The sequence below is a fragment of the Equus caballus genome, chromosome 7 (genome assembly GCF_041296265.1).
Source record: "Equus caballus isolate H_3958 breed thoroughbred chromosome 7, TB-T2T, whole genome shotgun sequence".
Lineage (NCBI taxonomy): Eukaryota > Metazoa > Chordata > Mammalia > Perissodactyla > Equidae > Equus > Equus caballus.
This window is the reverse complement of record NC_091690.1, coordinates 56,609,127-56,636,837: the sequence shown is the minus strand read 5'-3', so window position 1 is coordinate 56,636,837 and position 27,711 is coordinate 56,609,127. Positions and strand designations below refer to the sequence as shown.

Below are 27,711 nucleotides of genomic sequence, written 5' to 3'. Positions count from 1 at the left end.
GTTTTTTTCTTTTTTTCAATTTTCTAGTATTGGCAGTTTTATTTCTGACATCTAATTGAGGGAATATGAACTCTATCAACCAAATGTTTACCATCAATCCAGGAATAGATTTAGGAGTGTATACTCATTTTTGTTAATAATAATTGGATTATTTATTTACTTCAAATTTAACCTACTTTGGAAAAGCAAAAGGGTCTACAGATTCCTAGCACAGAAGTCACAAGGGGTTGGAGGGCCTTCAGCTTTCTAAATATTTTATGGAATCAGTTTATGCTTCAGTAATCTAACGTTAGTGCTGAGGATTTTCGTTGCAATACATTCCTTTTTTGTGACATTTGTTATGCGTTGTAGAGGCTGTGTTTTGAAATGTGAATTAAATTAAAAATAAAGAGGTCCCATTTACAATGTACAAAATTGAGCCATAGGGATGCCTGTCAAAAAATATTTCTGTGTAAGAGCTCCCTTTAAAGCTATATGCTTCAATACACGTAATAACTTCTCAGATATGCTAACTTCACGTTGTTTTTGTGAAATCGTCAGGGGGGAATTTTGACAGCTCTTTTGACGCAGAGAAGGGTGTTGGGACTATTGTCATTGCAAAACCTTTGGATGCGGAGCAGAGGTCCGTCTATAACATGAGTGTGGAAGTCACCGATGGAACAAATGTTGCTGTCACTCAGGTAAGACATCACATTACTAAATAGTGGGGAATGTGAAAACGTCTGCTAAAGTCAGAGATGCAAGCAACTAAAATATTTATTGGAAGTAGTAAATTATGTCCCTGGATTTGTAGTGTTTAGAAAAGATCAGTTGAGAGAACAAGCTAGCAAAAGGCTTCTCTCAACTCTATTGTATAACTCAGCTGCCTCTTTGAAGAAATTGTGATTGTTCTTGCAGGGAATAGTGAGATGTATTTGTTTCCTGATCATTTACTGCAGATTTATCTCTTTGACAACAAAGTCAGATTTCCTTGAATTTACAAAGAGGAGGATATCTATATTGTCTGAGTTAACACACCGTGATATTCTTCGCCTCCTCATTTCTTAGTCACAGAAAGTTAGAGCTAGAAAATACCTGAGTACAAATTCATTTCACAAATGAAGATAAGCTAAGTAATATATCCAAGGTCACCCAGCCTTCATAAAGGACAAGGACTGAGATCTAGGTGCCTTGACTCCCATCCAGCCTCCATGCCAGAGGTTCTTTATCCTGGCTGCACAGTAGAATCCCCTAGTTGTGGGGGCTTTGGGAGAGTGTTAAAAACCACTGTGACACAGGCCCCACTCACAGAAAACCTACATGATTCTGACATGCAGCCAGGGTTGAAGACCATTGCTTACCCTCTGCTACTTGAGTGCTTATGAAAGACATTGAGAGCAAGGAAGAGCAGAAAATCTCTGGGCAAGACTAACACAGTGTTAGATATGAATATGAGGCAGATTTACCCTAAATATGAGAAGATTTTTTTATTTTATATTTTAGCACCAGAGATCTTAGGCCAGTTATGGCAGAGGACTGGCACACACACACATCCTGTAGCCCCTCCCATCCTCCCTGCTTCTATCTTCTATTCCCATGACCAGAAGCCATCACTAATTGATCAAGGTCCTTTTCCTTGGCTGAGCCCAGATGTATCCTCAGAATCCTTCTCAACACAATGGTTGAGGTAGTGAAGATGAAATTTTTGCCAACCCTGAAGTAAGCAAGTGTGATTTATTTAAAATATGATGTAAGCTTTTGTAACTATATTGTTTTAAAAAGGGGAAAGAGGGTATTTCATGTGCTTATCTGCCCAGCTGCCTCTTAGTTTGAAGCTGTTCAAAAAATATGAGACTCTTCCCTCTGAGTCTGTTTGTAATCATAGAATGGCGAAATTTTAAGGAAACAATAGGGTTTGTTTTAGTACACCCCTTTTGCTTTTTATTCAAATAAACCGAAATCCAGAAAGGGGAAGTAACGTGTGTATGATCAGGCAGGCAGTGTGTGACAACTCCCGATCCTTCAACCCATGTCATTTCCTAGAAGGCCCATACGATCCCATTTGCCTGAGAGAATCCCATTTTCACCTATTGCACTGGTATAATTATTAATAGTATCCCATTCACTCCCCAAATTGCCCCAGTTAGGACAATAAATTATATGGTCACCCTACCGAAATCCATACTGCTTCAGAGTATTTTCAAGACTAAAAGACAGACAACTGGAAAGGCCCCCAGAGTTGAGATCCTATGAGAATCACGCAATCTAAAAGCAACCCCAAAGACTAATACAAAACAACCCACTTGCAGAATTGCTAAGACTTTAGTGCTCATTCACTTTAAATTGGAATTTAAATTAGGCTTTTTAAATTAGCCATGTCTTGGCATATCCATTCTCAACTTTTTAGCACCACTTAAAAACACAAGACATATTTGAATAAAATACAAATAAAGCATGGAACTGTATTCATTTCCATACTTTTCTCTAGGGTTTTAATAACAGTTGAATTAAATGGTAATTCAGTGTGCCCAGAATGTTATAGATACACATTAAATATTTTCAGAATGGGGAAATGAATAGTAGTTACTACATATTCAACAGGGCCTATGTGGCAGGAACACTGGATCCTCAAAGCACACAACTGATTTGTGTTAACCGAAAAAAATTATCAATGAAACTTTTATTTTCAGATTTCATTAGGACCAGATGAGAAATCATTTAACAGCATTTATTTCATAAATATTTCTTGAGTTCATACCATGTGCTAGGAGCTGTAAAAGATCCCTGAGGTCACAGCAATTCAGAGTTTTAAAACCAGATGACTGATACGCACCCACTTTTTGAAAATTAATATGGAAGCATATGTTACAAGACTTTGAATGTACACATTGTTCGAGTCCCGCTTTTGTTGATTTTCCTTCAGACTAATGTACAGTTAGACTTGTCTCCAGAGCAGTTCCAAAAGAGTTTGAGAATTGGGGTGAAGTTGAAGGTTCCCCTTAGCAAGGCCAAGATAAGGAGGTTAATAAAGGGTATCAAGAGATTTTCTTGTCAAAAGCTTCCAAGTCACTCTGGTCTCTAGGACCATGACCCCTCAAGATGTGAGACCTAAGAGTTTCCAGAGTATAAACTTGCCTGCCATTGTTATTACCATCAGAAAACCATCTCTCTGACTATGGGGCTATGTTTGGGCCTGAATACCCCACCAGCGTCTGCCAATCCAGGTAGAGGGCCAGGAGCATTTCTCTGAATTAGTCAATGCCCTCAGTGTCAAAGACATTTTTACCAAAAGATGTTTTGGGAAGAAAAAGTATTCTAGATTTCTTTTAGAAACCAATAAGGAATGCTCCAACCCATGACCCTAGGCCACTTAATGATTTCACCATCAAACAGATACCCTTCACCGTATAACTAAATAGATGTCCTATCTCCCAAAAACACCTGTTCAGTTTTCCTTTGGGAACTATTCTCTGCTTTGTTCATTTGGAATCATAAAATGTGGTATGACACAGGCTTCAAATCAGCCATAAACAACATGTCGAATTTTACTTCACAAATGTCAAATAAATCAGAGCCTCAGGGATCTCTGTGTTGACATGAAAACCTTGCCTTCATCCTCAGTTTTGTCCTGTTCTCCCAACTCTCATAGGATTCTTGTGCCTCAGAGCTACTCTATCCGGTGACGAATAAACATCCTCTTCTTTACTGAGATTCCCTAGTGTGAGTACAGAATGTAAAAATGTTCTGTGGATTTCAAGTTATAAAGATTTAGATAAATTAAATGCAAAAGCAAAGCATCCCGACATTTACACAAACCTCCTGGCAAGATGGACAAGGGCCTCTGCATAAAATAGTTGTTGATTTTATGAAGGATATCATTGTACTTTATATAGTATAGCATAGTACTGACAGCATGGGCTTTGCAGCAGATAAATCCATGTCCCGATCCCAATTCCGCCACTTACTAGCTGAGTCACCTCCAGCACATGCAGGTCACTAAATTTCTCTGCACCCCAGTCCCCTTATCTGTAAAATTGGGGTACCAATATCTAAATCATTAGAGTTGATGTAAGGATTACATGAGTTTCTATATACAGAGTACTAGCTTGAGGACTAAACATAGTAAGATCTCCAGAAATACCAGCTACTGCTAATGTTATTATTACTGTCATCACTTAGCCTCTTTGAGCATTTGTATCATGGGGGCTGCCTCACAAGTTCTTGTGAGAAGTAAAAGCTCTGATGAATGGGATGATCCAGTGCTGCATCCCAGGCCTTTAGTGGAGGACTATTCTGGGTACTTTCTGACTTGTCCAGCAGTGCAAAGTATAACATGATCCATTAAGGCACCCTCAATGCAGATCAAACCAGAAGGGCTTGGTGAGCACACCAGAACCAAGATACGTTACTGGGCTTTTTCTAGTTCCTGATGCTCCCCCCAAGATGGCCACCTTTGATGGCTCTTTGAAAATCTTCTCTTCACCTAAAACCAGCCAACGTTTTTGAGTGCTTTCTATATTCCAAGAATTATCCCAAGTTTTTAAAAGCTTACTCCCAATTTCTACATGTATAGTGTCCTGAAATGGTAAGAAATAGCTCATGACTGGCACCAGAAATAGCATTACTCTAAAACACAGAATGAATAATGTTGAGTGGAGAGTTTTAAAACTGGCATCCTGGTGCCAGCTGTGTTCCTTCCTGTCCAGACCCCTGCCCCACTCCAAATCCTGCTGCCTCCAACAACCCAGTGCAAATAGGACCCAGTTGTGCAAACAACTTAAACTCTCCAAGATAGTTTGAGGCCTTGGGAAGTCCTCAGAAAATTGTCCTCATAAAATTGTTGATAAATTATGGTGTGTATGTATATTTTTTTAGAGAATAGATCCTTAGTTTTCATCAGGTGTTCAAATGGGTATGTGGCTGAAAAATGATTAAGATAAATTAATTCCTCAAGACGTTTTTATTATTCAGAAACTCTAGCTAAAAATTTCAACATGGAACCATCCATGCTTTCCAGGAAACACATACATCTGAGAGGATTGTTGGTTTTATAAAGCTTCCCTGCTCTGGTGACTGGGCTGGCTGTTTCCATGGTGTTTCAAAGCACTGTTGTTCTGGGTTAAGAAAGAGACTAAGTTTGTCTACCAAAGCCCTGGATAGCAAACAGGAGGTTAACTCCTTTCAAGAAATGAAAAATAGAAATAGTCTGTGAAAAAAAGAGTACCACTATTCTTCAGCATTATGGATGTATTCCCCACTTTGATGTCTTAGAAACCAAGAGTTGAGCAAGGGTGTCTGGCTTAGAAGAGAAGGATGAAGGAGTAAGAAAGCGGTGCTGTCTAGTCAGAGGAGCGATGAGGAATCACAGAGCACTAGCTGTTGTGAGAGGGAAGGGGGAATATCCAGGTGGAAACAGAGGACTATACAGAGCAGGAATAATGAGATGCCATGAGGAATGAAGTTACTGTCCAAACATACAGGAGTACTACGAATCTATTTTAAGAGGGATTCTACCCTCGTGCCCAGGCTGTGGTCTTTACAAACAATTTCCCATGGAAAGGAACTAGCATTCCTTGTAGAAATAGCTGATTTCAGATTCGGGGCAGGATATGGGCTGGGCATCTTAGCCTGCCAGAAAAGGCTAGTGAAATCATGTTAAAAGGTGACAAGAGGCAACTTGAACTGTCTTTCACTGATCAAAGATGGAATAATTTGAGCATCAAAAAGGATGACTGTGGCCAGCCCGGTGGTGTAGCAGTTAAGTTCACCCCCTCTGCTTCAGCGGCCCAGGGTTCGAGAGTTCAGATCCCAGGCGTAGACCTACACACCGCTTATCAAGCCATGCTGTGGCAGCCATCCCACATATAAAGTAGAAGAAGATGGGCACGGACGTTAGCTCAGGGCCAATCTTCCTCAGCAGAAAGAGGAGGATTGGTGGCAGATGTTAGCACAGGGCTAATCTTCCTCAAAAAAAAAGAAAAGGAAAATGACTGTAATGGATTGAAACACATGAAATAGATAAAAATCCAAGTGTTTATATGATATTCAAAAACAAACTCATTTAGGGGGCTGGCCCCATGGCCAAGTGGTGAAATTCGCATGCTCCGTTTCATTGGCCCAGGGTTTCACTGGTTCGGATCCTGGGCGTGGACATGGCACTGCCCATCAGGCCAAGTTGAGACGGCATCCCACATGCCACAACTAGAAGGACCCACAACTAAAATATACAACTATGTACAGGGGAGATTTGGGGAGAAAAAAGCAATTAAAAAAAAAGATTGGTAACAGTTGTTAGCTCAGGTGCCAATCTTTAAAAAAAAAACAAAAACAAAACTCATTTAACTCTCACAATTCCTCTATGAGGCAGAATACCTCCCCCCCAGCCCTGCTTCAAAGATGTCCTAGTCTTCAGAATTTGTGATTATGATATGGTACATGGCAGAAGGGACTTTGCAGGTGTAATTAAGATTACAGATCTTAAGATAGGGAGAGGGATTATCCAGGTGGGCCCAATCTAATCACATGAGGCCATAAGCAGATAAGTTTTCTCTAGCTGGAGTCGGAAGAGATGCAACAAAAGAAAAAGTCAGAGATTCCAAATGTGAGAGGATTTGAAACATCATCGCTTAGTTGAGTATGGAGGGGGCGACATGACAAGTCAGGCGAGTGGCCTTAAGGAGATGAGATAGGCTGCTACTGACTGCCAGCAAGGAAACAGGGACCTCAGGCCTAGAAGCTCAACTGAATTCGACCAACAGTCTGAAAGAACTTGGAGCTGATTCATCCCCAGAGCTTCCAGAAAGGAGCACATCACTTCCAACCCCTTGATTTCAGGCCTGTGAGACTCCAAGCCACACCATGCTCAGAACTAGGAGATAATAAATGAGTGTTGCTTTAAACTGCTAAGTTTGTGTAATTTGATGTGGTACAAATAGGAAACTAATCTCCTGTTGTCATCTCCATTTTACAGATAAGGAAACTGAGGCAAAGCGAGGTTAAGAAACGTGGGTAGATCAGGGTGCAGACACACACAGCTGGGTTCCAGAGCTTGCCCTCTCAACCACTATACTGTGCTGCCTTTCAAAGGCAAGATGAAAGCTTTGCTACCTATTCTAAAGCAGGAAGAGAAACTCATCTGGCTCTACTAGTTATGAGGGCGACACTTTTTAAAATAGCTGCCTGGGGAACGTGATGCCACCTGTGGCCATTAGAATGTCTCATAGCCAGCCATACGTGCTGGGGAGAGAGCAAAATACCCCAGTCTCCTCACAGACCTCACTTCAACCCACTGAGCTTATGGAACAGAGGCACACATTACCAAGGATGAGAAATTATGAATTTTAACAACTTTTTCCATACATCTGCCAAACCAGTATGAGCTGCTGCATCTTCATAGCAAATTTAAGCGAATCTAGAGCATAGCTCTTCCAAAGGATCAATGGATGAAAATGCATAGTAATATATAACACGATATTTGCATAATAAGACAACAATCTTCATTTTTAAGCTTCATTTCCCTGATACCCTGGGAGTAGGGAGTAGTTAAATCAAGTGTTACCATTACGCTCATTTTTCCAGTGAGAAACTGCGGCACAAACTAGTTAAGTGGCTGCCCTAGGTGTGCACAGGTAAAGAAGTACAAACCCACTTCTTCCTTCTCAAAATCATATAGCATCTCAAGTACTTTCTCCTACACATCTATATATACAAAATACACAGTTTAATTCATTATGGAAAGCATTTGGTGTAGCAGAAGGAGCACTGACCCAGAATCAGATGACTCAAGTCCAAGTTGGCACTTATCCAGTTGTTGTCGGTGTTGCCACAGAAGTTATCTCCCTCCGTGTAAAACTCAGTTTCTTCTGCCTAATGGGGCTAACACCTTATACACCTCGTGAGTTGTCGTAAGAATAAAATAATTGAGAAGGTCCTTGAGATCTGTGACATGCTGGACACATGCAGGTTTTATTATTACAGTCTCATTCTCAATTTAAAATTGGAATAACACACCTGATAAGTATAAAATATTATGTGTGTGGCTTTTATTGTTATTCATGAAAGACAGCAGACATATTCATGCCCAAAGAATAATCTAAAAATTACATTGATTTGATTCAGGGACTCATGATATATGCTTTTGTGATTTTAATATGCTTTTCTTATTCAAGCCCTGGTTTGATTTATAAAGATATGAAAATCAGCTTGTATTTGTATGTTCCATGGACAAACCCGAGATTAAAAATCTCTTTCAGATAATCTCCAAAATTCTTAAAAAGGCAGCTAACTGAGATTGGCCACAAAGTCTTTCCGCCTGATGGTCTGTACTCTCTGGGCTGGGAGATGTGTGACCTGCATTCCTAAGGTTAGCCTTCATCTCCATAGCCATGAGGATTCCATTCCTCTTGTGTCTCTCAGCGATGTGTTAGGAGTTCCTAACTGGCCTCCTTCTTTAAAAAGTAGACTTTATCTTAAAAATTGGACTTTGTCTTATCCTTTCCCTCCACCTTGCTCCTGCTTAAAAGGTAGGGGTTGGGGGAGGGTAGGAAATCACTTTTGCTAAAGCTGCTCCATGATTCCCTAGATCAAGATACTCCCAAGGGACACTTCCGTCATCAAGGGTTTTCTTTCATCTGCTTTAGCATCATCTCCCTCTTAGGAGATGAAACAAAGACAGTGGCCCAAAACTTCCTTGTATACTTAGATGAGCAAAATGCTGAAACAAGTGCAATTACATATAGATAAAATAAAGCAGCCAGCCAACTCTAATGTGAGACTTTCTGTTAAAAAAATAATAATGACAAAATGTCACTGTATGTAATAGATCTGTGTCTGACAACTTATGAGTAAATGTGTTTTTGAAAATGGATTCCAGTTTTAAAGGTAGCAGGGACCTTTCGATTTAGAATAATCCCATGGTTAATTTTCCTGAAATGAGAACAGTCATGTCAGTTATCTATTTTGTAAATAAGGACTTCTGTATAGCAAGGTACATAATATTTGTTTGCATATGTGTTATATACATTTATAATTCATGTGTCTATAATTTAAGTGCACATGGAAATAGTATATAGAATGAATACAGAATTTGACTCCATAAGACCTAGGTTTGAGTCTGGCCTTGCCGTTGTGACTTGGGGCACACCCTTAACTTCTCTGATTCTCATTTTCCCCACTGGTAAACTAGAGATAATAAAGTTTAAGAAACGAATATTATACAGGTTTATAAACTGTAAAAAAGCACAAGCTAACATGATTTCTCTACTGATACGTTCAAACGCAAAACTTGTAAGCTTGGGAAGAATACAAGGGGGCGTCACCCTTGAAACCACAACTATAGAAAGTTTTAAATATGGTTTTGAAACGCCAGCAGAGGCAGAACAGAATTTCAGTAATTTAGGACTTAATTGGTTCTAATAAAAGACAGAGGCCTCACCCCACAGCTTACCCCATGGACACTTCATGCATGAGCCTTTGTAAAGCCAAGCTTGGCATCTGCCCAGACGTAGCTTCGACGAGCCTGCAAAACCCAAAGTGTTTGTGGTGGGCAGCATTGAAACCAGCTCTGAAGAGACTTCCTACATTCAGGTTTCCTCCTGCTTTGATTCCATTGTACTTCTTTAGGCCTTTCAATTACCATTTTGAACACAACATCTTTGAGTTACTTTACTTTGTTTGTTAGTTCAGGAGCTCACAAATGGCCCCAACTGTGGGAAATAAAAAGCAAATGAGGAGAAGGAAGTCTTTTACAGAGAAACACTTGTTCTGACTGTAGATTAGGCTCAGGACAAAGCAAGCAGAAAGAGGCAAGCTTTTCAAGAGCACGTCAACTTTGAAACTTCACGAAGGTCAGGGCAGGCTTGCTGGCCGGAAAGGCTTTTTATCCCATTAATATAACTGCTTCTGTGAACACAAATATTTTAGCATCTTGACTAAGTTAACTTGAACTTTTTAAAGGAAAGAATTGACATTCAAAGAATCTAGTATGGCTTTCCAAATACAGTGCAGATAAAAACAATACTCAAAATTCTATAGGCACACTTCTCACCCTTTTTCTACCACAAATGACAGGCAAAGCTTGTCCCCATGTCAGGCTCACTCCCATGGGCAAGTCTTCCTGGCACAGAGGTCATAGCACCGCCCTTTTTCTCTCACTCAAAAAAATACATCTGTACCAAAGTGAGGAACAGTACAGCTATTTATAAGAACACCCATGGTCTGACTAAATTTATTTTCAAAAGTAATAATTTTCTAGAATACAGCCAAACGCCTACATATTATTTAATGGAGAATCACTAAAGGCTTTCCTATTAGGAGTAAGACAAGAATATCACCATTTCCACAGCTATTTAACGTCGTGCTGTATTAGCCAATGCAGTTAGATAGATAAAGCAATTTGTGTTATAAGAATTGTTAAGAAAAGGGTAAAATGATCTCTATTTGCATATAGTATAATTATATATCTGAAAAGCTCAAAAGAGTGAATGGAAAAACTACTGCAAATGATAGAAAAATTTAATAAAGTTCCAGGTTATAAATTTAGCATACAAAAATCAATAGCCTGCATATATAACCAAAAAAAAAAGCAACCAGTGAAAAGATATAATGAAAAAGAAAACCCCCTTTAGGGTAGCACATGTATAAACTTTAAAAAGCATTCACAGTAGCCAAGACTTGGAAGCAACCCAAGTTCCCATCAATGGATGAATGGATAAAGAAGATGTGGCATGTGTATCCACTGGAATACTACTCAGCCATAAAAAGGATGAAATCATGCCATTTGCAACAGCATGGACGGACCTTGAGTGTATTATGCTAAGCGAAATAAGTCAGGCAGAGAAAGCCAAATCTGTATGACTTCACTCATGTGGAAGATAAACAAACAAACACATAGATACAGAGATCAGATTGGTGGTTACCGGAGGGGAAGATGGTGGAGAGAAAGTAAAAGGGGTAAAGAAGCACATTTGTATAGTGATGGATGGAAACTAGACTTTTGGTGGTGAACACGAGAGAGTCTACACAGAAGCCAAAATATAATGATATACACCCGAAATTTACACAATGTTATAAACCAATGTGACCTCAATAAAATAATTCTTTTTAAAAAGCATTCAAAACCTATTTGAGGAAAACTGGAACATTCCTGAAAAACAAAACAGTAGATTCAAACAAATGAAACAAGACAAACCATGTTTTTGGATAGGAGACTCCATCATAAAGAAATTCGTTCTCCTTAATGAACTTATACTTTTAACATAATACCAATTTAAATGCTATCCAGTTTTTGTCAGGTGTTATACTGGTTGAGTATAAAGTTCATTTGGAAGAACAATAATCAAAAATAGCCAGAAAAACTCTGAAAAAGAACAAAGAGAGAACCTAGCTTTTCCCAACAGTTAAAACATACTATAAAATCTCTATAATTAAACCTTTTGAAATTGGTGCATGAAAATACAGATAAACCAATGGAATAAAATAGAAAAGCTAGAAATATACTAATTGCATATGTAAATTTAGTACACTATAAAAGTCACTTCTCAAATCAATGAGAAAGTGATAGTCTTCTAAAAATTGTCATTGAAGTAAATGCAAGAGCCGTGTGGAAAAAAAATAGAACTGGATCCAGTCCTCACATAATATACCAGGAAAAATTCCAAATGTATTAGAGATGTAAGTTCAAGAAAAGGAAACGTGTTATTTTAAAAAAATGAGTATGTTTACCTATAGTTCAAAAGTATAGAAAATGTTCTAAACTATGACAACATCCAAAAACAATAAGGAAAAGATTGATGTATTCAATGACATGAAAACAAAAATAAAAACTTTTGCATGGCAAAGAATCACCATGAGCAAAATAAAGATAAATGACAAAATTTAAAACATATTTGCAATTTATATCACCATACTTCCAAAAATAAAGAAGGAAAAGGCCATCTAACCCAATGAGCTGATATAAATAGTTGTAACAGAAAAAGAAATGCAAATGGCTCTTAAACATTTGAAAAGATGCTCAACCTCACTCATAGAAAGGCAAACTAAAATTATACTGGGAAGCCATTTCTCATCTATGAGACTGGCCAAGAATCCAAAAATTTTACTACATACTCTGTTGGCAAGGCTGTGGGAAGACAGTCATTCTTATGTATTGCTACAGGAATGAAAAATGATGAAACTTTTGTGGAGGGGAATATAGAAATATCTAACAAAACTATATAAGCACTTATCCTTTGATCCAGCAGTCTCAATTCTAGGGACCCAAAGTTATGGTAGCAAAAACATGAAAAGACGTGGGCAGAAGACTCTTCATTGCACACTCTAAGAGCAGAAATAGGAAGCATCTTAAATGAACATTGAAGAGGACCCGTTGAATTAACCATGATATGTCTACCCAACGGGAGTCTATCTCTATACTGCTGTGGAGAGGTCTTCAGGATATAATGCAGGGTTTCTCAACAGCCACACTATTGACATTTTAAGTCAGATAGTTCTCTGTTGCAGGGGCCTAGTCCTGTGTGTAGTAGGATGTTTAGCAGCATCCCTACCCTTTGCCCACTAGATTCCAGAAATACCCACTTCCCCAGTTGTTACAACCAAAAATGTCTCCAGACATTGCCAAATCTCCCTTGGGGGACAAAGTCGTCCCCACTTGAGAATAACTGATGTAATGTTAAGTGTAATAGCATGTTGGGGGAAAATGTATACAATATGTTTATATTAACAAAATAGATGGGTAAAACATAACATAAATTAAAAAAATGATTACCTATGGGAGAAGGAGGGAATAGAGTGAAGCAGAAAGATATAGAAGCTAAACGTCTTTGACTATAACTTTCTTGTAAATTTGACAATGGTACTTTTACATATAATATAAAACAAGATTAAATGTTAAAAAAAGCAAATCATGGGGCCAGCCCAGTGGCATAGTGGTTAAGTTCGCACACTCCACTTTAGCGGCCCAGGGTTCACGGGTTTGGATCCTAGGCACAGACCTACATACCACTCATCAAGCCATGCTGTGGCAGTGTCCCGTATACAAAATAGAGAAAGACTGGCACAGATGTTAGCTCAATGGCAATCTTCCTCCAGCAAAAAGAAAGAGGAAGATTGGCAACAGATGTTAGCTCAGGGCCAATCTTCCTCACCAAAAAAAAAGCAAGTCTAAACTTTGAAAGTAAATGGAAGCAAATGAACCTATATGTATATCCAATTGGTAGCATATCTACACAAAGAAGAGCTATTCTGAGTGACTTTAAACATACTAATTTGACTATCTATCCCTAGTGGGGGACAAAAAGAACTGCAAAATAATATTAAATTGTTTTCAATGATTATAATTGTAATGTAAATATAGTAACAATGTTGGTGTTGTTATTTTGAGACTTTTGTGCATTGTTCAGATTAAACAATGAATAATTATGATGTCATTAAGCATCAGAAATTTCAGTATGGAAGAAAGGAGATACAGATGTAAAAAGAATGAGATTAAGTAAAAACCTTGAAGCCATAATTTTGAATTGAAAGTATCAGTAGAAACTCATGAAAAAATTATTAACAACGATAAACTTTGCAGACTATGTCCACTGAAAAAACCTAGACACAGCATCAAATCCCACAGCAATGAACTTTTCTAACACGAGACCATGGTCTCTAAATGCCATTTCTAACTAGAAAGAAACCAACACTTTTTGGAGAAATGGATAATTCAGGGATGCGGAAGAAAATGTACAAGGTTACCATGGAAAAAATTACCAATAGCAATTATTAGAAAGCAACGAAACTATCAAAGACTACAAGGATTGTGTTGCAACATCTCAAGAGCCAATTTAAAGAGGCTCCCACTGGCCAAGGAAGGGTCACTTGTGCGCCAATAAGTATAATAAGTATAGTACCTGGAATGGACAGATGTGATTAAATTCATGAGCTCATAATCATGCTTGACAAAAACACCTCAGTGATCACTTTGAGAGGAGCTGGAGAACCAGCTCATTGTTTTGAAATGATAAAGAATTAAGTGTTTATGTGGCCTTTCCTACGTCAAGTGTACTTCAGAGTAACCAAATAATTGAAGTTTCTTTTCAGAATTCCTCTAGCTAATAAGTGAGGAAGAAATCATGTAATTAAAACATTACCATTTAGCAATTTTTAATGAATTAATGTTATCTGTGTAATTATCATAATGATTGCTAGTATCACAGAACAAGAGAAAGAACCAGATATTATGTATCTCCAGATGGAAGTATACTATATTACCCTTGAAGGATTTTTGTCAGATCCAAAAAAAAAAAAAAAGGAAAACTGAGGTTGAGTCTTATCAGGGTTCCTAGATCAAACTACAAATTTATAAGAAATACAGGGGACAGAGAGACATATAGAACAAAACCACAGGGAGGCAATAAGGAAAATTCAGACTGTGGGAGTTAAAGAGAAAATGAGTCAGTGTGTTCAGTACCAAAAATAACAACATAAAAATTGCAAGGAAATAGAAAAAGAGAGAGGGAGAACTTATAAATTAAAAGGTAATTAAAGGACATATCAACCAAATGCAATGTTTGGATCTTATTTGCCTATCCTGATTAAAATGTAATTATATTTATCATAATCATGAAATTTTTTTATTTTATGAAATATATATACACATATGTATATGAACATACATAATATGTTAAAATTATGGAAATATGAATGCTAACTGAATATTTAATGATATTAAGGAATTACTGTTTTCTCTGTTTAGATGTAATAATGGTATTGTGTGTATGTGTGTGTGTGTGTGTGTGTGTATCTATCTTTTAGAGATATATATTGAACTTATATGATGGCTAGATTTGCTTCAAAATAATATGGGGGAGCAGACAGGGATGAATGGATATATAGATGAAACAAGATTAGCCATCAGTTGATCATTGTCAAAGCTGAGTGATGAATATGTGAGGGTTCATTAAACTATTACTTTTATATCTGCCTGAAAATATTTATAACAAAACGCTTTATAAAAGAAAACAACTTGGGACTTCGTGTTTTAGCTGTCGTCAGTACCACGTTCTTTGCTAGCCACCTCCCATCTGAAGGAGAGCCGCCATGTGTGGACACTGCGGTTGAGAAGCTCTGATTGCTCTGAGGACGCTGCCTCCGTGTTCAGTCCTCCCTTTCCTCTGCCTCTTTTTTACTCCTCCCGTCCTGTCACTGCCTCCACATTGAGTCCACTATAAGGAGCCCATAACAAGAATTTAAGATAATAGGAATTTAACAAACTAAAGTCACCTTGTGATCTCATACATTGTGCCTCAAATAGTCGTGTTGAATTATCACCTCCTGGGGCCATCTCACCTGTTCAATTAATAGTGAGAATGTTGATCAGCTCGTAGTTTATGTTCCTGCTAATGTGAACTACTGGTTTATGGTCAGCTTCTAATTAAAGAGTGTTTCCATACAAGATCTTCCTACATATTGAGATAGCTGCTAGAAGCTAGGATCCATAGACTTGGAGGGAGGAAAGAAGGAGGTAGCCTCTTTTATTAGCAATGAGTGAATTGGCATTAGTCATCACTCTTGTCTTTTTTTAACTATAGGTATTCATCAAAGTGCTGGATAATAATGATAATGGCCCAGAATTCTCTCAGCCAAATTACGATGTGACAATTTCCGAGGATGTGCTTCCAGATACAGAGATCTTGCAGATTGAAGCCACAGATAGAGACGAGAAGCACAAGCTGAGCTATACTGTCCACAGCAGCATCGACTCCGTCAGCATGAGAAAATTCCGGATTGACCCCAGCACTGGCGTGCTCTACACTGCTGAGAGACTGGACCATGAGGCCCAGGACAAGCACATTCTCAACATAATGGTAGGACTAACTGCTAATTTGCTCTCCTAGCAGAATCATTGACCATTCAGGGCACACATCTTAGTCTTCAGAAGTACAGAGCCCTTAAATTTTGTAAGTAATAGTAAATTTGGTCTTTTCACAGCAGGGTTGCCTTCATTTTGCCTTTTTATTTCAGTGAGGAATTACTACAGTTAGATAGTGACTCCATATTTTTGCCAAACTGAAATATTAGTGAGTTCTGCAGACAGTGGCTATTCAGTAAATGCTGCTGACAGACTGACTTGAGAGGGAAGGAACAGGCCGTGTTTCCGTAAATCTCCCAGGCTGTAGTATTCATTCACATCCAGAAGATTTTGTGGAAAAGTTTAAAAGAAGTTCTTTAAGAAGTTAATCACAAGGGTAATCATTTACTCAACCTTTGCAATGCTCAGTCCTTGGAAGCATGTAGGGAACTGATTTATTACCTACTGCATTGGCATTGGACTTAATCCCAAAACACGCCAAGTCCTGCAGAGAGTGTTAAGTCTGAATTTGGGTTCATGGGCCTCCAACTTATGTAGGAGACGTTGCTTTAATCTTAAAGTGGAGTTTGCCTAGTTCACAGAATTGGGAAGTAGAGATTAATAAGAAACATCCTTGATTAGTTTATGGTCTAAAATCTGTCCCTTTAACCACCCAGAACCCTATGGGCAGTTCCACAGTCACTGCCTAAAAGAGCCTCTGTCAGTTCCTGAAGACCAGGTAGGATGACAGAGACTTCATCTTGTGTACTGATTGGCTTTAAAATACACAAAGATGCTACCAATTCCCAAGCAGCTGAAAGTAATGCTCCACTCAGTGCTGCTCTTCCTTTCCCCAGGTGGAAAACTTGCTGGACAAGAGGAAACTTGAGTGTGTACCCTTGGCTATGGTTTCCAGCTCAGACTCCAGGGAACAGAAGAGCGACTCATAGGGATCATCAAATCCATCCCTTGGCCATTCATTCATTCATTCAACAGATGTTTCTCATTGGGTACCAAGCTCCATTCTAGACACTGAGGTTGTAAAAGAGACAAAATCCTTGCACCCTTGGACATTAGGTTGGAGCAGACCTAGATTTCAGTAATCCCAAAATATCGAGTCCAGCTTGGTCCTTGGGTATGGCAGGCCAGTTTACAGACGGGGAAATGCAGCACACTCACTGGGTTGCTTTGGGGTGGTTTCTTCGGGGACAGAAACCTTATGCCAGTGACTAACTCCATTCTCACAATTCTTCAAGTCATTTCTGTTCATTCTTTCCTTAACAAACTCAAAATTCAGTTTGGTCACCCTGTCCCGTGTATCATTTATGTAATTGAATATTTAGAGAAAACAGGTCCTTTCTGCTGCCTTTCTCAAGTGAAGCCATTTCAGTCATTTTGCTCCTTCCTTCTAGATACTATTTCTGAAAACCCGTTTCCCTTTGATGGCCCTTCTCAGTCTATTTTCTAATTTCTTCACATCTCTCTGAAGTTATGGAGTCTAAAATTGAACAAATGGAAAGCACACATGTGATTAGTGCTACATAAAATTATAGCACAGTCATGTGGTTGGAGTTAAAGAATTGATTATTTGTGAGCTTCTGCCATATGCAAACCAGGGGAGGCTTGAAAGCAGGCAGGGGAGCTTCCTCAGCAAAGTCACAGTGGGAGTCTCACATTTTAGAAGTTAAGATTCGGTTCACCTTCCCAGCAATCAGGGTTCTCTCTCAGTCCAGGGCCTTTGTATATGTTGGCTCTTCTCCCTGAAATATGTGCCCGACGCCACCACCACCATCATTTTACCACTTCTGCTTGTTTTTGTTACCTCCCCCAAGAAGCTGAATGCTAGGTTAGGTTCCTCTTACTACTCACTCCCATCCTGACACTTAGCACCAGGTCTTATACCTGTCTGTTTCCTTATTTGTATTCCCCACTCCACTATTAGCTTCTCGAGGGCAAGGACTATATCTAATTCACTGCTGAACCTCCAGAGTCAAGCCAGGGACTTGACAGATAATAGGTGACAGTAAATGTTTGTTGAATGAATGATTGAATGACATTGCCTACATTGCTTTCATTAATTCCGTGTTTTAGTTTCCCCTTCAGGAGAGCCTCCATCCATTGGCCCATTAGCAGCTGTATACACGAATAACAAGGGGGTAGTGGTTGGGGGGCAGAGAGCAGAGGAAAGTGCTGTGTTTGTGATATCCAGGTATCAGTTCCGCAAACACAGACTGAGCACAGACCACAGGCCAGGCATAACGCTGAGCAATAAAGATGATGTGGCCCCTGCTCTCAGTGTGTTCACAATCAGTGTCTTGACTGGATAATACCTACCATTTATTGAGCACCTATTTTGTGCCTGGGACTGAGTTAAGCACTTTGTGTGCATTATCTCATTTTGTTTTCACCACAGACATAGCCGTGTGAGTTCATTGCAATTTAAGATTTTAGTCCTACTGCTTCTTGTATTTTGCCTAAAGGTCAGAGATCAGGAGTTTCCTTATCGAAGAAACTTGGCCCGAGTCATTGTGAATGTGGAAGATGCTAATGATCACAGTCCTTATTTTACCAACCCACTGTATGAAGCATCTGTGTTTGAATCGGCTGCTCTGGGATCAGCTGTTCTGCAAGTGACGGCTTTGGACAAAGACAAAGGGGAAAATGCCGAACTCCTATATACCATAGAAGCAGGTGAGAGCTGTTGCACAGATTGCAGCGTAATGCATGGCGCTCGCCCCTGAGTTGTATTTATCACCATGTAAAATTCACATAGTTACCACTGGAGTGTCTCCAGATGAATTTTTTGGCCAAGCAACTGCCCTGTGTGTGTGATAATGGTGTATAAAGTTCTTGGCATTTCTGTAATATCTTTTCCATCATTGACAGCGAGGAAAGTTTCCTTTTATTGTGTCATTCTTGGATTTTTCTGGAGTGGAGAAGAGAGAAGAAATGTGTAACAAACTCAGTGGCTTCTACCTATAGATCAACAAGCCATGGCCTCAGACGAAAACAATCAAAGCCTTCCATCATCTGAGGGCCACCAGACTGTCGTGTGAATTGAATCTTACATGTCTTTGTTTACTTGTAGTAGGTGAGCTGTGGACTTCAGAAATTCCTCAACCCCCACCGTTAGCACAAATTCACCTCATTGAAGGCAATCAGAGTAGCAGAGTAGTTGTTAGGTACTGAATTACCTGCTTCACATGACAGATAAATAAATACAGACTCTCGTTCTATAAAATTTGAGATTTTTTCAAATCAACTTTAACACATGCAAGGCAAGACCATACTTTACTGATGGTTTGAAGATGAACACGTAGAAAACATTTGTGCCAGGAGAGATGAATGTCCAAGCAAGGGACAGCACTGTGAACCTAAAAATTACAAATATCCTTTATCTGCTCTATTTTCCCTTCCCCTCTTCTGTCTTTTTTGAACATCCAAGCCACACATTTCCAAAATGTTCTGCAACATTATGTCTGTCGTGCATAATGCCAAATGCCGTCTCCTTTCATGCCAGCACTGGAAAGGCTTCTCTCTCATGATTTAAATGTGGAGCATTTTTGGGAGGGGTTGAATTAAAATATGAATGCTAGAATGACAGTTTTGGACTGAAAAATATTAGAAAAAGAAAGGCCAAGAACTTTCTTTTAAAAAAAGCTGCTACATCGAATGGTAATTTAAACTATTTCCTGTATTAGGCACCCACATTTTATGAGTCTAAGCTAAGTTCTACACAAAAAAAAACAGAAAGAAAAGATGGTTCTTAACAGCCAAGTGCCCCAAGCGAATTCACTTATTTCTTTTCTAGATTTCCATGGAATTTTCTTTCAACCTAAAGCCTGACCAACGCTTCTTTAAAAATGCTAGTTTGCATCTCTTGTTCAATATATTTTTATTATTTAATTATATAATCCTCGTTCTTCTGGTTCCACAGTTAATACAGGGAAACTTCTTTTTCAGAAACAAATGTTTAAATAATGTCACAGAAACTGTCGCCAAATCGACTCTTCTAGAATTTTTCCCTAATCTTATCTATTGTTTTCTTTTCCCCATATTCATTCATGCATATACATTGTTTCATGTCATTGTAATCATTTAGCTATAGGGTTTTGTTTCTACTTTTTTTACTTAACATTTTCTAAGCATTTGTCTGTGTGTCTACTTGCTTTTTATATTTGTCGTTAAGGCTACTACTTATACTCCTCCTAGATAGCCACATAATTTTTAAGCCAATCTGGAGGTTTTTAAAGAGTAATTTTCCATGCAGCTGAAAAGACTGCCTCCCTTATCTTTTAGCCTCCACAGACTACAGCCTGGTGTTGTGCAGAGAGAAGGAATTCAGTCATTCCTTTACAGCTGACTAAAACTAGACAGACAAGTGATTACCTTAAAACATCTTTTATATAGAAAACTTTCTAGAAACCCACAGGAATAATTGATATCTCAAAATCATACAATCTTTGATGGTATGTGTAAAAAGCTAATGACAATTTCAGTGTGCACGGTAAGTCTCAAATGGTCCCTGGGCCCTTCAGAGACAGACAGGCCTACACCAGACCTGGACGGGTCCTGGCCAAGCAGATGTCTTCCCAGATCATGGTAGAAGAGAGGCAGATCCCAGATGCTTCAACGTTTTGAAGCAAATGACAAGTGGTTGTGTAAAGTGTACATTTTATTTAAGTTCTCTCACAAACCTCAGATAAGCAAGATTTTACTCTGTTTACTGGTGGGCCATAAATTTTCTCCACTGCCTGGCCTTTAAAGTAACTACTAAGGCTTTTTATTTTGGCCCGAAGGACAGAGGCAGAGTTCAAGTACAGAGCTTCAGTTCTTATATTTAGTTCGGGTTTATGTTTGGTTCATGGGAGGCTCCGAGACAGGGCAGTACGGGAGAGACCAGGACTGAGAACTGAGTTAGGATGGGGGCATATTGGATTCCAAGATGCACACAGATAGCGAATTAAAAATCTTTTTTAGATCTACCTCTCCTCTTAATCTTTCAATAAATATTTATTGAGCACCTTCTTTGTCCCCAGGCACTGTGCTTGGTACTAGATAAATAATGTTAGGTAAGATAAGCACAGCTTTTATTCCATTGCCAGAAGTCTACAAGAAGCCATAGATTCCAAGAAAACAAGAAGTTAGTTTCCAAGGATTCAAGTATAGCAGGAGGGAACAAGAAGTGGATTCTTAGAAAATGGGTCAGTATGTTGAAGAGGGAAAGAGATGGAGAGCCTTCTTGGACCTGACATATGAGCACAGCATCCTGGAGGGGTGTAACAAGCAGGTCATGGGAAAGCAGGATTATGAAGTTCTACTTAAGGTCAGAAGCTGGCCCCTCTTCAACTCTGCCATGTGTGTCTTGCTGGACCTGAAGAAATGTACTGGGCCTAGAGGCGGGGAAGACTTAGCTGGAAACTCTGCAGTGGCACATCAAACTTGACGAACACAGAGAGACTTGGCTCTGTTATATTCATCATTCAGGGTTGCATGTTGGAGCCACTGCTGGAAGGTGACTATTGCTCAGGTATCTGTATTTTCCTCCTCTGAGATGCTGAAGTGAAATGATTCCTGCCTCCTTGTGAGGGTCTATCAATCAAATGTTGGACTCTCACTCAATTCCACAGTCCTATTTATTGAAAATTTGAAGCTTGTTCATGAGACCATTGAACTTTGTGTTGTTGTCATCACAAAATGGTCACATTTAGGTTGCAAAGCAAAAAATTATGCTGACGTCAAAGATAACATTGTTTAATACTCACATTTGGGGGCTGGAACCAAATTCTTTATCTCTTTATTATTATTGTTTCTTTATCAAATTCCTTACCTCTTCTAAAAAGAAGCAGGTGTCTTATAGAAATAGGTTTTATCTGAACATGACTTTTTCATTTTTAGACATGGAAAACTTTATTTAGTAAGTATGTATACAGCAGTATTTGCTGTATATTTCAATAGACACATATAGCTGCCCTCTCAATCCTGGAGCCTATCTTAAGGATAATGACAATTAAATCATTTATATGTCTGCCATGCTACAGTACTTTAAAAAGAAAGAAAAATCCAGATATAACGTTATTCAATTTATTCAATATTTTTAACTTTTGATTTAAAACAATTGGACACACAAGCATGTGAGTTCTTTGAGAACTGTCAGAAAGCCTGAGGAGAGAAGTAAAAAGCCGCTTGGTGAAGGATTCTGCTTCATACTGTCCACTACGTTTGAGCTACATTCTTTACATTCTTCAAGTTTTGTGTTCCTCATTCTTGACTCCTCTCTTATTTTCCTCATCCTCAACAATCCCAGATTTCACACCATTGTGCATTTCAGAGGCAGAGCTCTAAACTCTTACAGTGTCGCGGTTCACAGCCCTTCCCATTTCAGATATGTCAAAGTGGAGTGTCAGTTTCTCAGTTCCATAAGAGTTATGCTCCAAGTTCTTGGTTTCAATGCTGGTGCAGAGTATCAACAGTTTCCTACTTCACCAGAAACCTCTCAAATACTTAGTAAATAGAATGGTTACAGATTGGAGCAACTGCCTTATCATTTTTTTATGTCTAGTTTTGTATCTCTGTGTGGATGTGTGTTTTGGGGCATGGGGAAGTGAAGAATAGAAGGCTAGGCAGAAAAAGACCTCACAGCTTACAAAGCAAGCAGGGACTTGGGAAGAATTGTTCACGTCCCACAAAATCCCCCTCGCCAAAGTAGTGTTCGGGATGGAGTTGGTTCTGATAGGCTGAAACAAGATCAACTCCTTATAGCAAAGCTTCCTTTTGGGATAATCTGAAGCCAAATGACTACATTATAATGTTCTGAAACAATTCCTACAACCCTTTTTCTCATAAGGTAAAACACAGAATATGGCACTGGTGTAGGTATAAATACCTTTTTACCAGTGGCACTAGCATGTGCTAGCCCAGTCCGTTACTCTTCTCACAAGGCTGAGAATAAGGAAGTCTTAAACATTCTTAACAGACAATCTCTCCTACAAACTCTTATTTCCCAGTTTGAATGTACACAGTATTGTGTTGTCATTGTTATTAACCTAGATTAAGAAGATACTGATCTGAAATTCACAATTTTACTGAAAAACTCATTTCACTTGCTTTTGAATACCCCTAAAAGAGAAGTCTCTCATTTTATTTAGAATGAGATGGAATGAATACAAATAATTGCTTTCTATGTCCATGTTGCAGTAAAGGAGCCTTTAGATAAAGAGTTAATCTTCAAAAAATGACCCACTTGTAACTCATTTCCCCATTGATTTCTATATTGTAGGGAACACTGGGAACACATTTAAGATTGAACCAGTCCTGGGCATCATCACTGTTTCCAAAGAACCAGACATGACAACGATGGGCCAGTTTGTCCTTTCAGTCAAAGTCACAGATCAGGGTTCCCCGCCGATGTCTGCCACTGCAATTGTGCGCATCTCTGTCACCATGTCTGATAATTCTCACCCCAAGTTCACTCAGAAAGACTACCAAGCAGAGGTAAATGAAAATGTTGATATTGGAACATCAGTCATTCTAATCTCTGCCATCAGTCAATCTACCCTCATTTATGAAATCAAAGATGGGAACATTGATGGGATCTTTACCATAAATCCATATTCTGGAGTCATCACCACTCGGAAGGCACTGGATTATGAGCGCACGTCCTCGTATCAGCTCATCGTTCAAGCCACTAACATGGCGGGAATGGCCTCCAATGCCACAGTCAATATTCAGATTGTTGATGAAAATGATAATGCCCCAGTTTTTCTCTTTTCTCAGTATTCGGGCAGCCTAAGTGAGGCTGCCCCAGTCAATAGCATTGTCAGGAGCATGGATAACAGCCCACTAGTGATTCGAGCCACTGATGCTGACAGCAACCGGAATGCTCTGCTTGTGTATCAGATTGTGGAGTCCACGGCCAAGAAGTTCTTCACGGTGGACTCCAGTACAGGTGCAATCAGAACAATTGCCAACCTGGACCATGAAACCATTGCCCATTTCCATTTTCACGTGCATGTGAGAGACAGTGGTAGCCCCCAGCTGACTGCAGAGAGTCCCGTTGAGGTGAACATAGAAGTGACAGATGTGAATGATAACCCACCTGTTTTCACTCAGGCTGTGTTTGAGACTGTCTTACTTTTACCTACCTATGTTGGAGTGGAGGTTCTGAAAGTTAGTGCTATGGATCCTGACTCCGAGGTGCCACCTGAACTGACATACAGCCTAATGGAAGGCAGCTTGGATCATTTTTTAATTGACTCAAATAGTGGAGTGCTGACCATAAAAAACAACAACCTTTCCAAAGATCACTATATGCTGATAGTTAAAGTGTCTGATGGAAAATTCTACAGTACATCCATGGTCACCATCTTGGTTAAAGAAGCCATGGACAGCGGCCTCCACTTTACACAAAGCTTTTACTCCACCTCGATCTCAGAGAACAACACTAACATAACAAAAGTTGCAATCGTCAATGCCGTTGGAAATCGCCTTAATGAGCCCTTAAAATATAGCATCTTAAACCCAGGAAATAAGTTCAAGATAAAATCTACCTCAGGGGTCATTCAGACCACCGGAGTCCCCTTTGACCGTGAAGAACAAGAGTTATATGAGCTGGTGGTGGAAGCCAGCCGCGAGCTGGACCATCTGCGTGTGGCTAGGGTGGTGGTCAGGGTTAACATTGAAGACATAAACGACAACTCTCCAGTCTTTGTGGGCCTCCCTTACTATGCTGCTGTGCAAGTTGATGCTGAGCCTGGGACTCTGATTTACCAGGTGACAGCCATTGACAAAGATAAAGGTGCAAATGGAGAAGTGACCTATGTCCTACAGGATGACTATGGCCACTTTGAAATTAACCCTAATTCAGGGAATGTTATTTTAAAAGAAGCATTCAATTCTGACTTGTCCAACATTGAGTATGGAGTCACCATCCTAGCCAAAGATGGTGGAAAACCCTCTTTGTCCACTTCTGTGGAACTTCCCATCACTATTGTCAACAAAGCAATGCCTGTGTTTGATAAGCCCTTTTATACAGCATCCATCAACGAAGACATCAGAATGGACACCCCCATTCTAAGCATCAACGCCACCAGTCCAGAAGGCCAAGGCATAATATATATCATTATTGATGGGGATCCTTATAAACAATTTAATATTGACTTTGACACTGGGGTACTGAAAGTTGTTAGCCCTTTGGATTATGAAATTACATCTGTTTACAAGCTGACAGTAAGAGCCAGTGATGCCCTTACTGGTGCCAGGGCTGAAGTCACCGTTGACTTGTTAGTTAATGATGTAAATGACAACCCCCCTATTTTCGATCAACTCACATATAATACAACATTATCTGAAGCATCCCTCATTGGAACACCTGTTTTGCAAGTTGTCTCTACTGATGCAGACTCAGAAAACAATAAAATGGTACATTATCAGATTGTCCAGGATACTTACAACAGCACAGATTATTTTCACATAGACAGTGCAAGTGGCTTAATACTGACAGCACGGATGCTGGACCACGAGTTAGTGCAACACTGCACTTTGAAAGTCAGAGCAACAGATAATGGCTTCCCATCACTCAGCAGCGAGGTCGTGGTTCATATCTACATCTCAGACGTAAATGACAACCCTCCAGTTTTTAATCAGCTCATTTATGAGTCCTATGTGAGTGAATTAGCCCCCCGGGGCCATTTTGTAACCTGTGTGCAAGCCTCTGATGCAGACAGCTCTGATTTTGACCGGTTGGAATATAGCATTTTATCTGGGAATGACCGGACAAGCTTTCTGATGGACAGCAAGAGTGGCATCATCACACTGTCCAACCACCGGAAGCAGCGGATGGAGCCTCTGTACAGTCTCAATGTGTCAGTCTCTGATGGGTTGTTCACCAGCACTGCACAGGTGCATATCAGGGTACTAGGGGCTAACCTGTACAGCCCTGCCTTTTCACAAAACACCTATGTAGCTGAGGTGAGAGAGAATGCGGCTGCTGGGACAAAGGTAATTCACGTTCGAGCCACGGACGGGGACCCAGGGACATATGGGCAGATCAGCTACACCATCATCAATGACTTTGCTAAGGATCGATTCCTCATAGACAGCAATGGACAGGTCATCACAACAGAAAGACTCGACAGGGAAAACCCTCTGGAAGGAGACATCAGCATTTTTTTGAGGGCCCTCGATGGTGGAGGGAGAACAACTTTCTGCACCGTGAGGGTGATTGTTGTGGATGAAAATGACAATGCTCCCCAGTTCCTAACAGTGGAATACAGAGCCAGCGTCAGGGCAGATGTTGGAAGGGGACACTTGGTCACTCAGGTTCAAGCCATGGATCCAGACGATGGAGCAAATTCAAGGATTGCTTATTCCCTGTATAGCGAGGCCTCAGTCTCGGTGGCTGACCTCCTGGAAATCGATCCTGACAATGGCTGGATGGTGACAAAGGGCAATTTTAACCAGCTGAAAAACACAGTACTGTCATTCTTTGTCAAAGCAGTAGATGGGGGCATTCCAGTAAAGCACTCCCTCATTCCTGTCTATATCCACGTCTTGCCCCCTGAAACATTCTTGCCTGCATTCACCCAGTCTCAATATTCTTTTACCATTTCAGAAGATACAGCCATTGGGAGCACGGTGGACACCCTGAGGATTTTGCCCAGCCAGAATGTCAGGTTCAGCATGGTTAATGGGGAACGACTAGAAAATAACAAAGGGGGTGTCTTCATCATAGAACAGGAAACAGGCACGATCAAGCTTGACAAACGCCTTGATCATGAAATCAGCCCAGCTTTCCACTTTAAAGTAGCAGCCACTATACCTCTGGACAAGGTAGACATTGTGTTTACGGTAGATGTAGATATCAAGGTATTGGATTTGAATGACAACAAGCCAGTCTTTGAAACTTCAAGCTATGAGACGATCATAATGGAAGGGATGCCTATTGGCACCAAACTCACACAGGTGAGAGCTATCGATATGGATTGGGGAGCCAATGGGCAGGTCACTTACTCCCTTCACTCGGATTCCCAGCCCGAAAAGGTAATGGAAGCCTTCAATATTGACAGCAACACAGGCTGGATCAGTACCTTAAAGGACCTGGATCATGAGACAGACCCCGCATTCACCTTCTCTGTGGTGGCCTCTGACCTCGGAGAGGCCTTCTCTCTTTCTTCCACGGCTTTGGTCTCTGTCAGGGTGACAGATATAAATGACAATGCACCAGTCTTTGCCCATGAGGTGTACCGAGGGAATGTGAAAGAGAGCGACCCACCGGGCGAGGTAGTGGCCGTCCTCAGCACGTGGGACAGAGACACTTCCGACATTAATCGCCAAGTGAGCTACCACATTACAGGTGAGTCTGCCACTCTCAGTTTTCACTCTTTGTGCTACTTTCTAAAGAGGGTTGGAAGGTGGTAGGAGGTAAGAGTAGGAGAGAAGAAGGAAGATGAGATGAGCAATTGAGAGAAATAATACCTCTCTGGGACTGAGTAAAAGATCTCTGAGTAGACAGTTTTTCAGTTGTTGCCTGTTGCTGACTCAGCCTTAGTTTGGAATTCACTGGTTTGCCTACAACAGATTACCCAGATTGGTACCTAGTCCTCACATCACATTTTATCATTTAAAAAGGAGTCCAGCCATATACCTCAGCTGAAGAAATGAAAATAGCTTTTTTTTTAAAGATTTTTTTTTCCTTTTTCTCCCCAAAGCCCCCCGGTACATAGTTGTATATTCTTCGTCATGGGTCCTTCTAGTTGTGGCATGTGGGACGCTACCTCAGCGTGGTTTGATGAGCAGTGCCATGTCCACGCCCAGGATTCGAACCAACGAAACACTGGGCCACCTGCAGCGGAGCACATGAATTTAACCACTCGGCCACGGGGCCAGCCCAGAAAATAGCATTT

At 40.0% G+C, this 27,711-nt stretch overlaps 1 protein-coding gene across 4 annotated transcripts in view; it reads left to right on the top strand.

The window, feature by feature from the left end:
* The window catches only part of FAT3 (FAT atypical cadherin 3), a 617,178-nt gene that overhangs the window by 502,340 nt on the left and 87,127 nt on the right, over window positions 1-27,711 (top strand). For all 4 annotated transcript variants that reach the window (XM_023645581.2, XM_023645579.2, XM_070273207.1 and 1 more), the window contains 4 exons: window positions 541-680; window positions 15,549-15,824; window positions 18,289-18,499; window positions 23,088-27,161. In XM_023645581.2, the coding sequence (XP_023501349.1) occupies window positions 541-680; window positions 15,549-15,824; window positions 18,289-18,499; window positions 23,088-27,161 (4,701 nt within the window). The remainder of the gene's footprint in view (window positions 1-540; window positions 681-15,548; window positions 15,825-18,288; window positions 18,500-23,087; window positions 27,162-27,711) is intronic.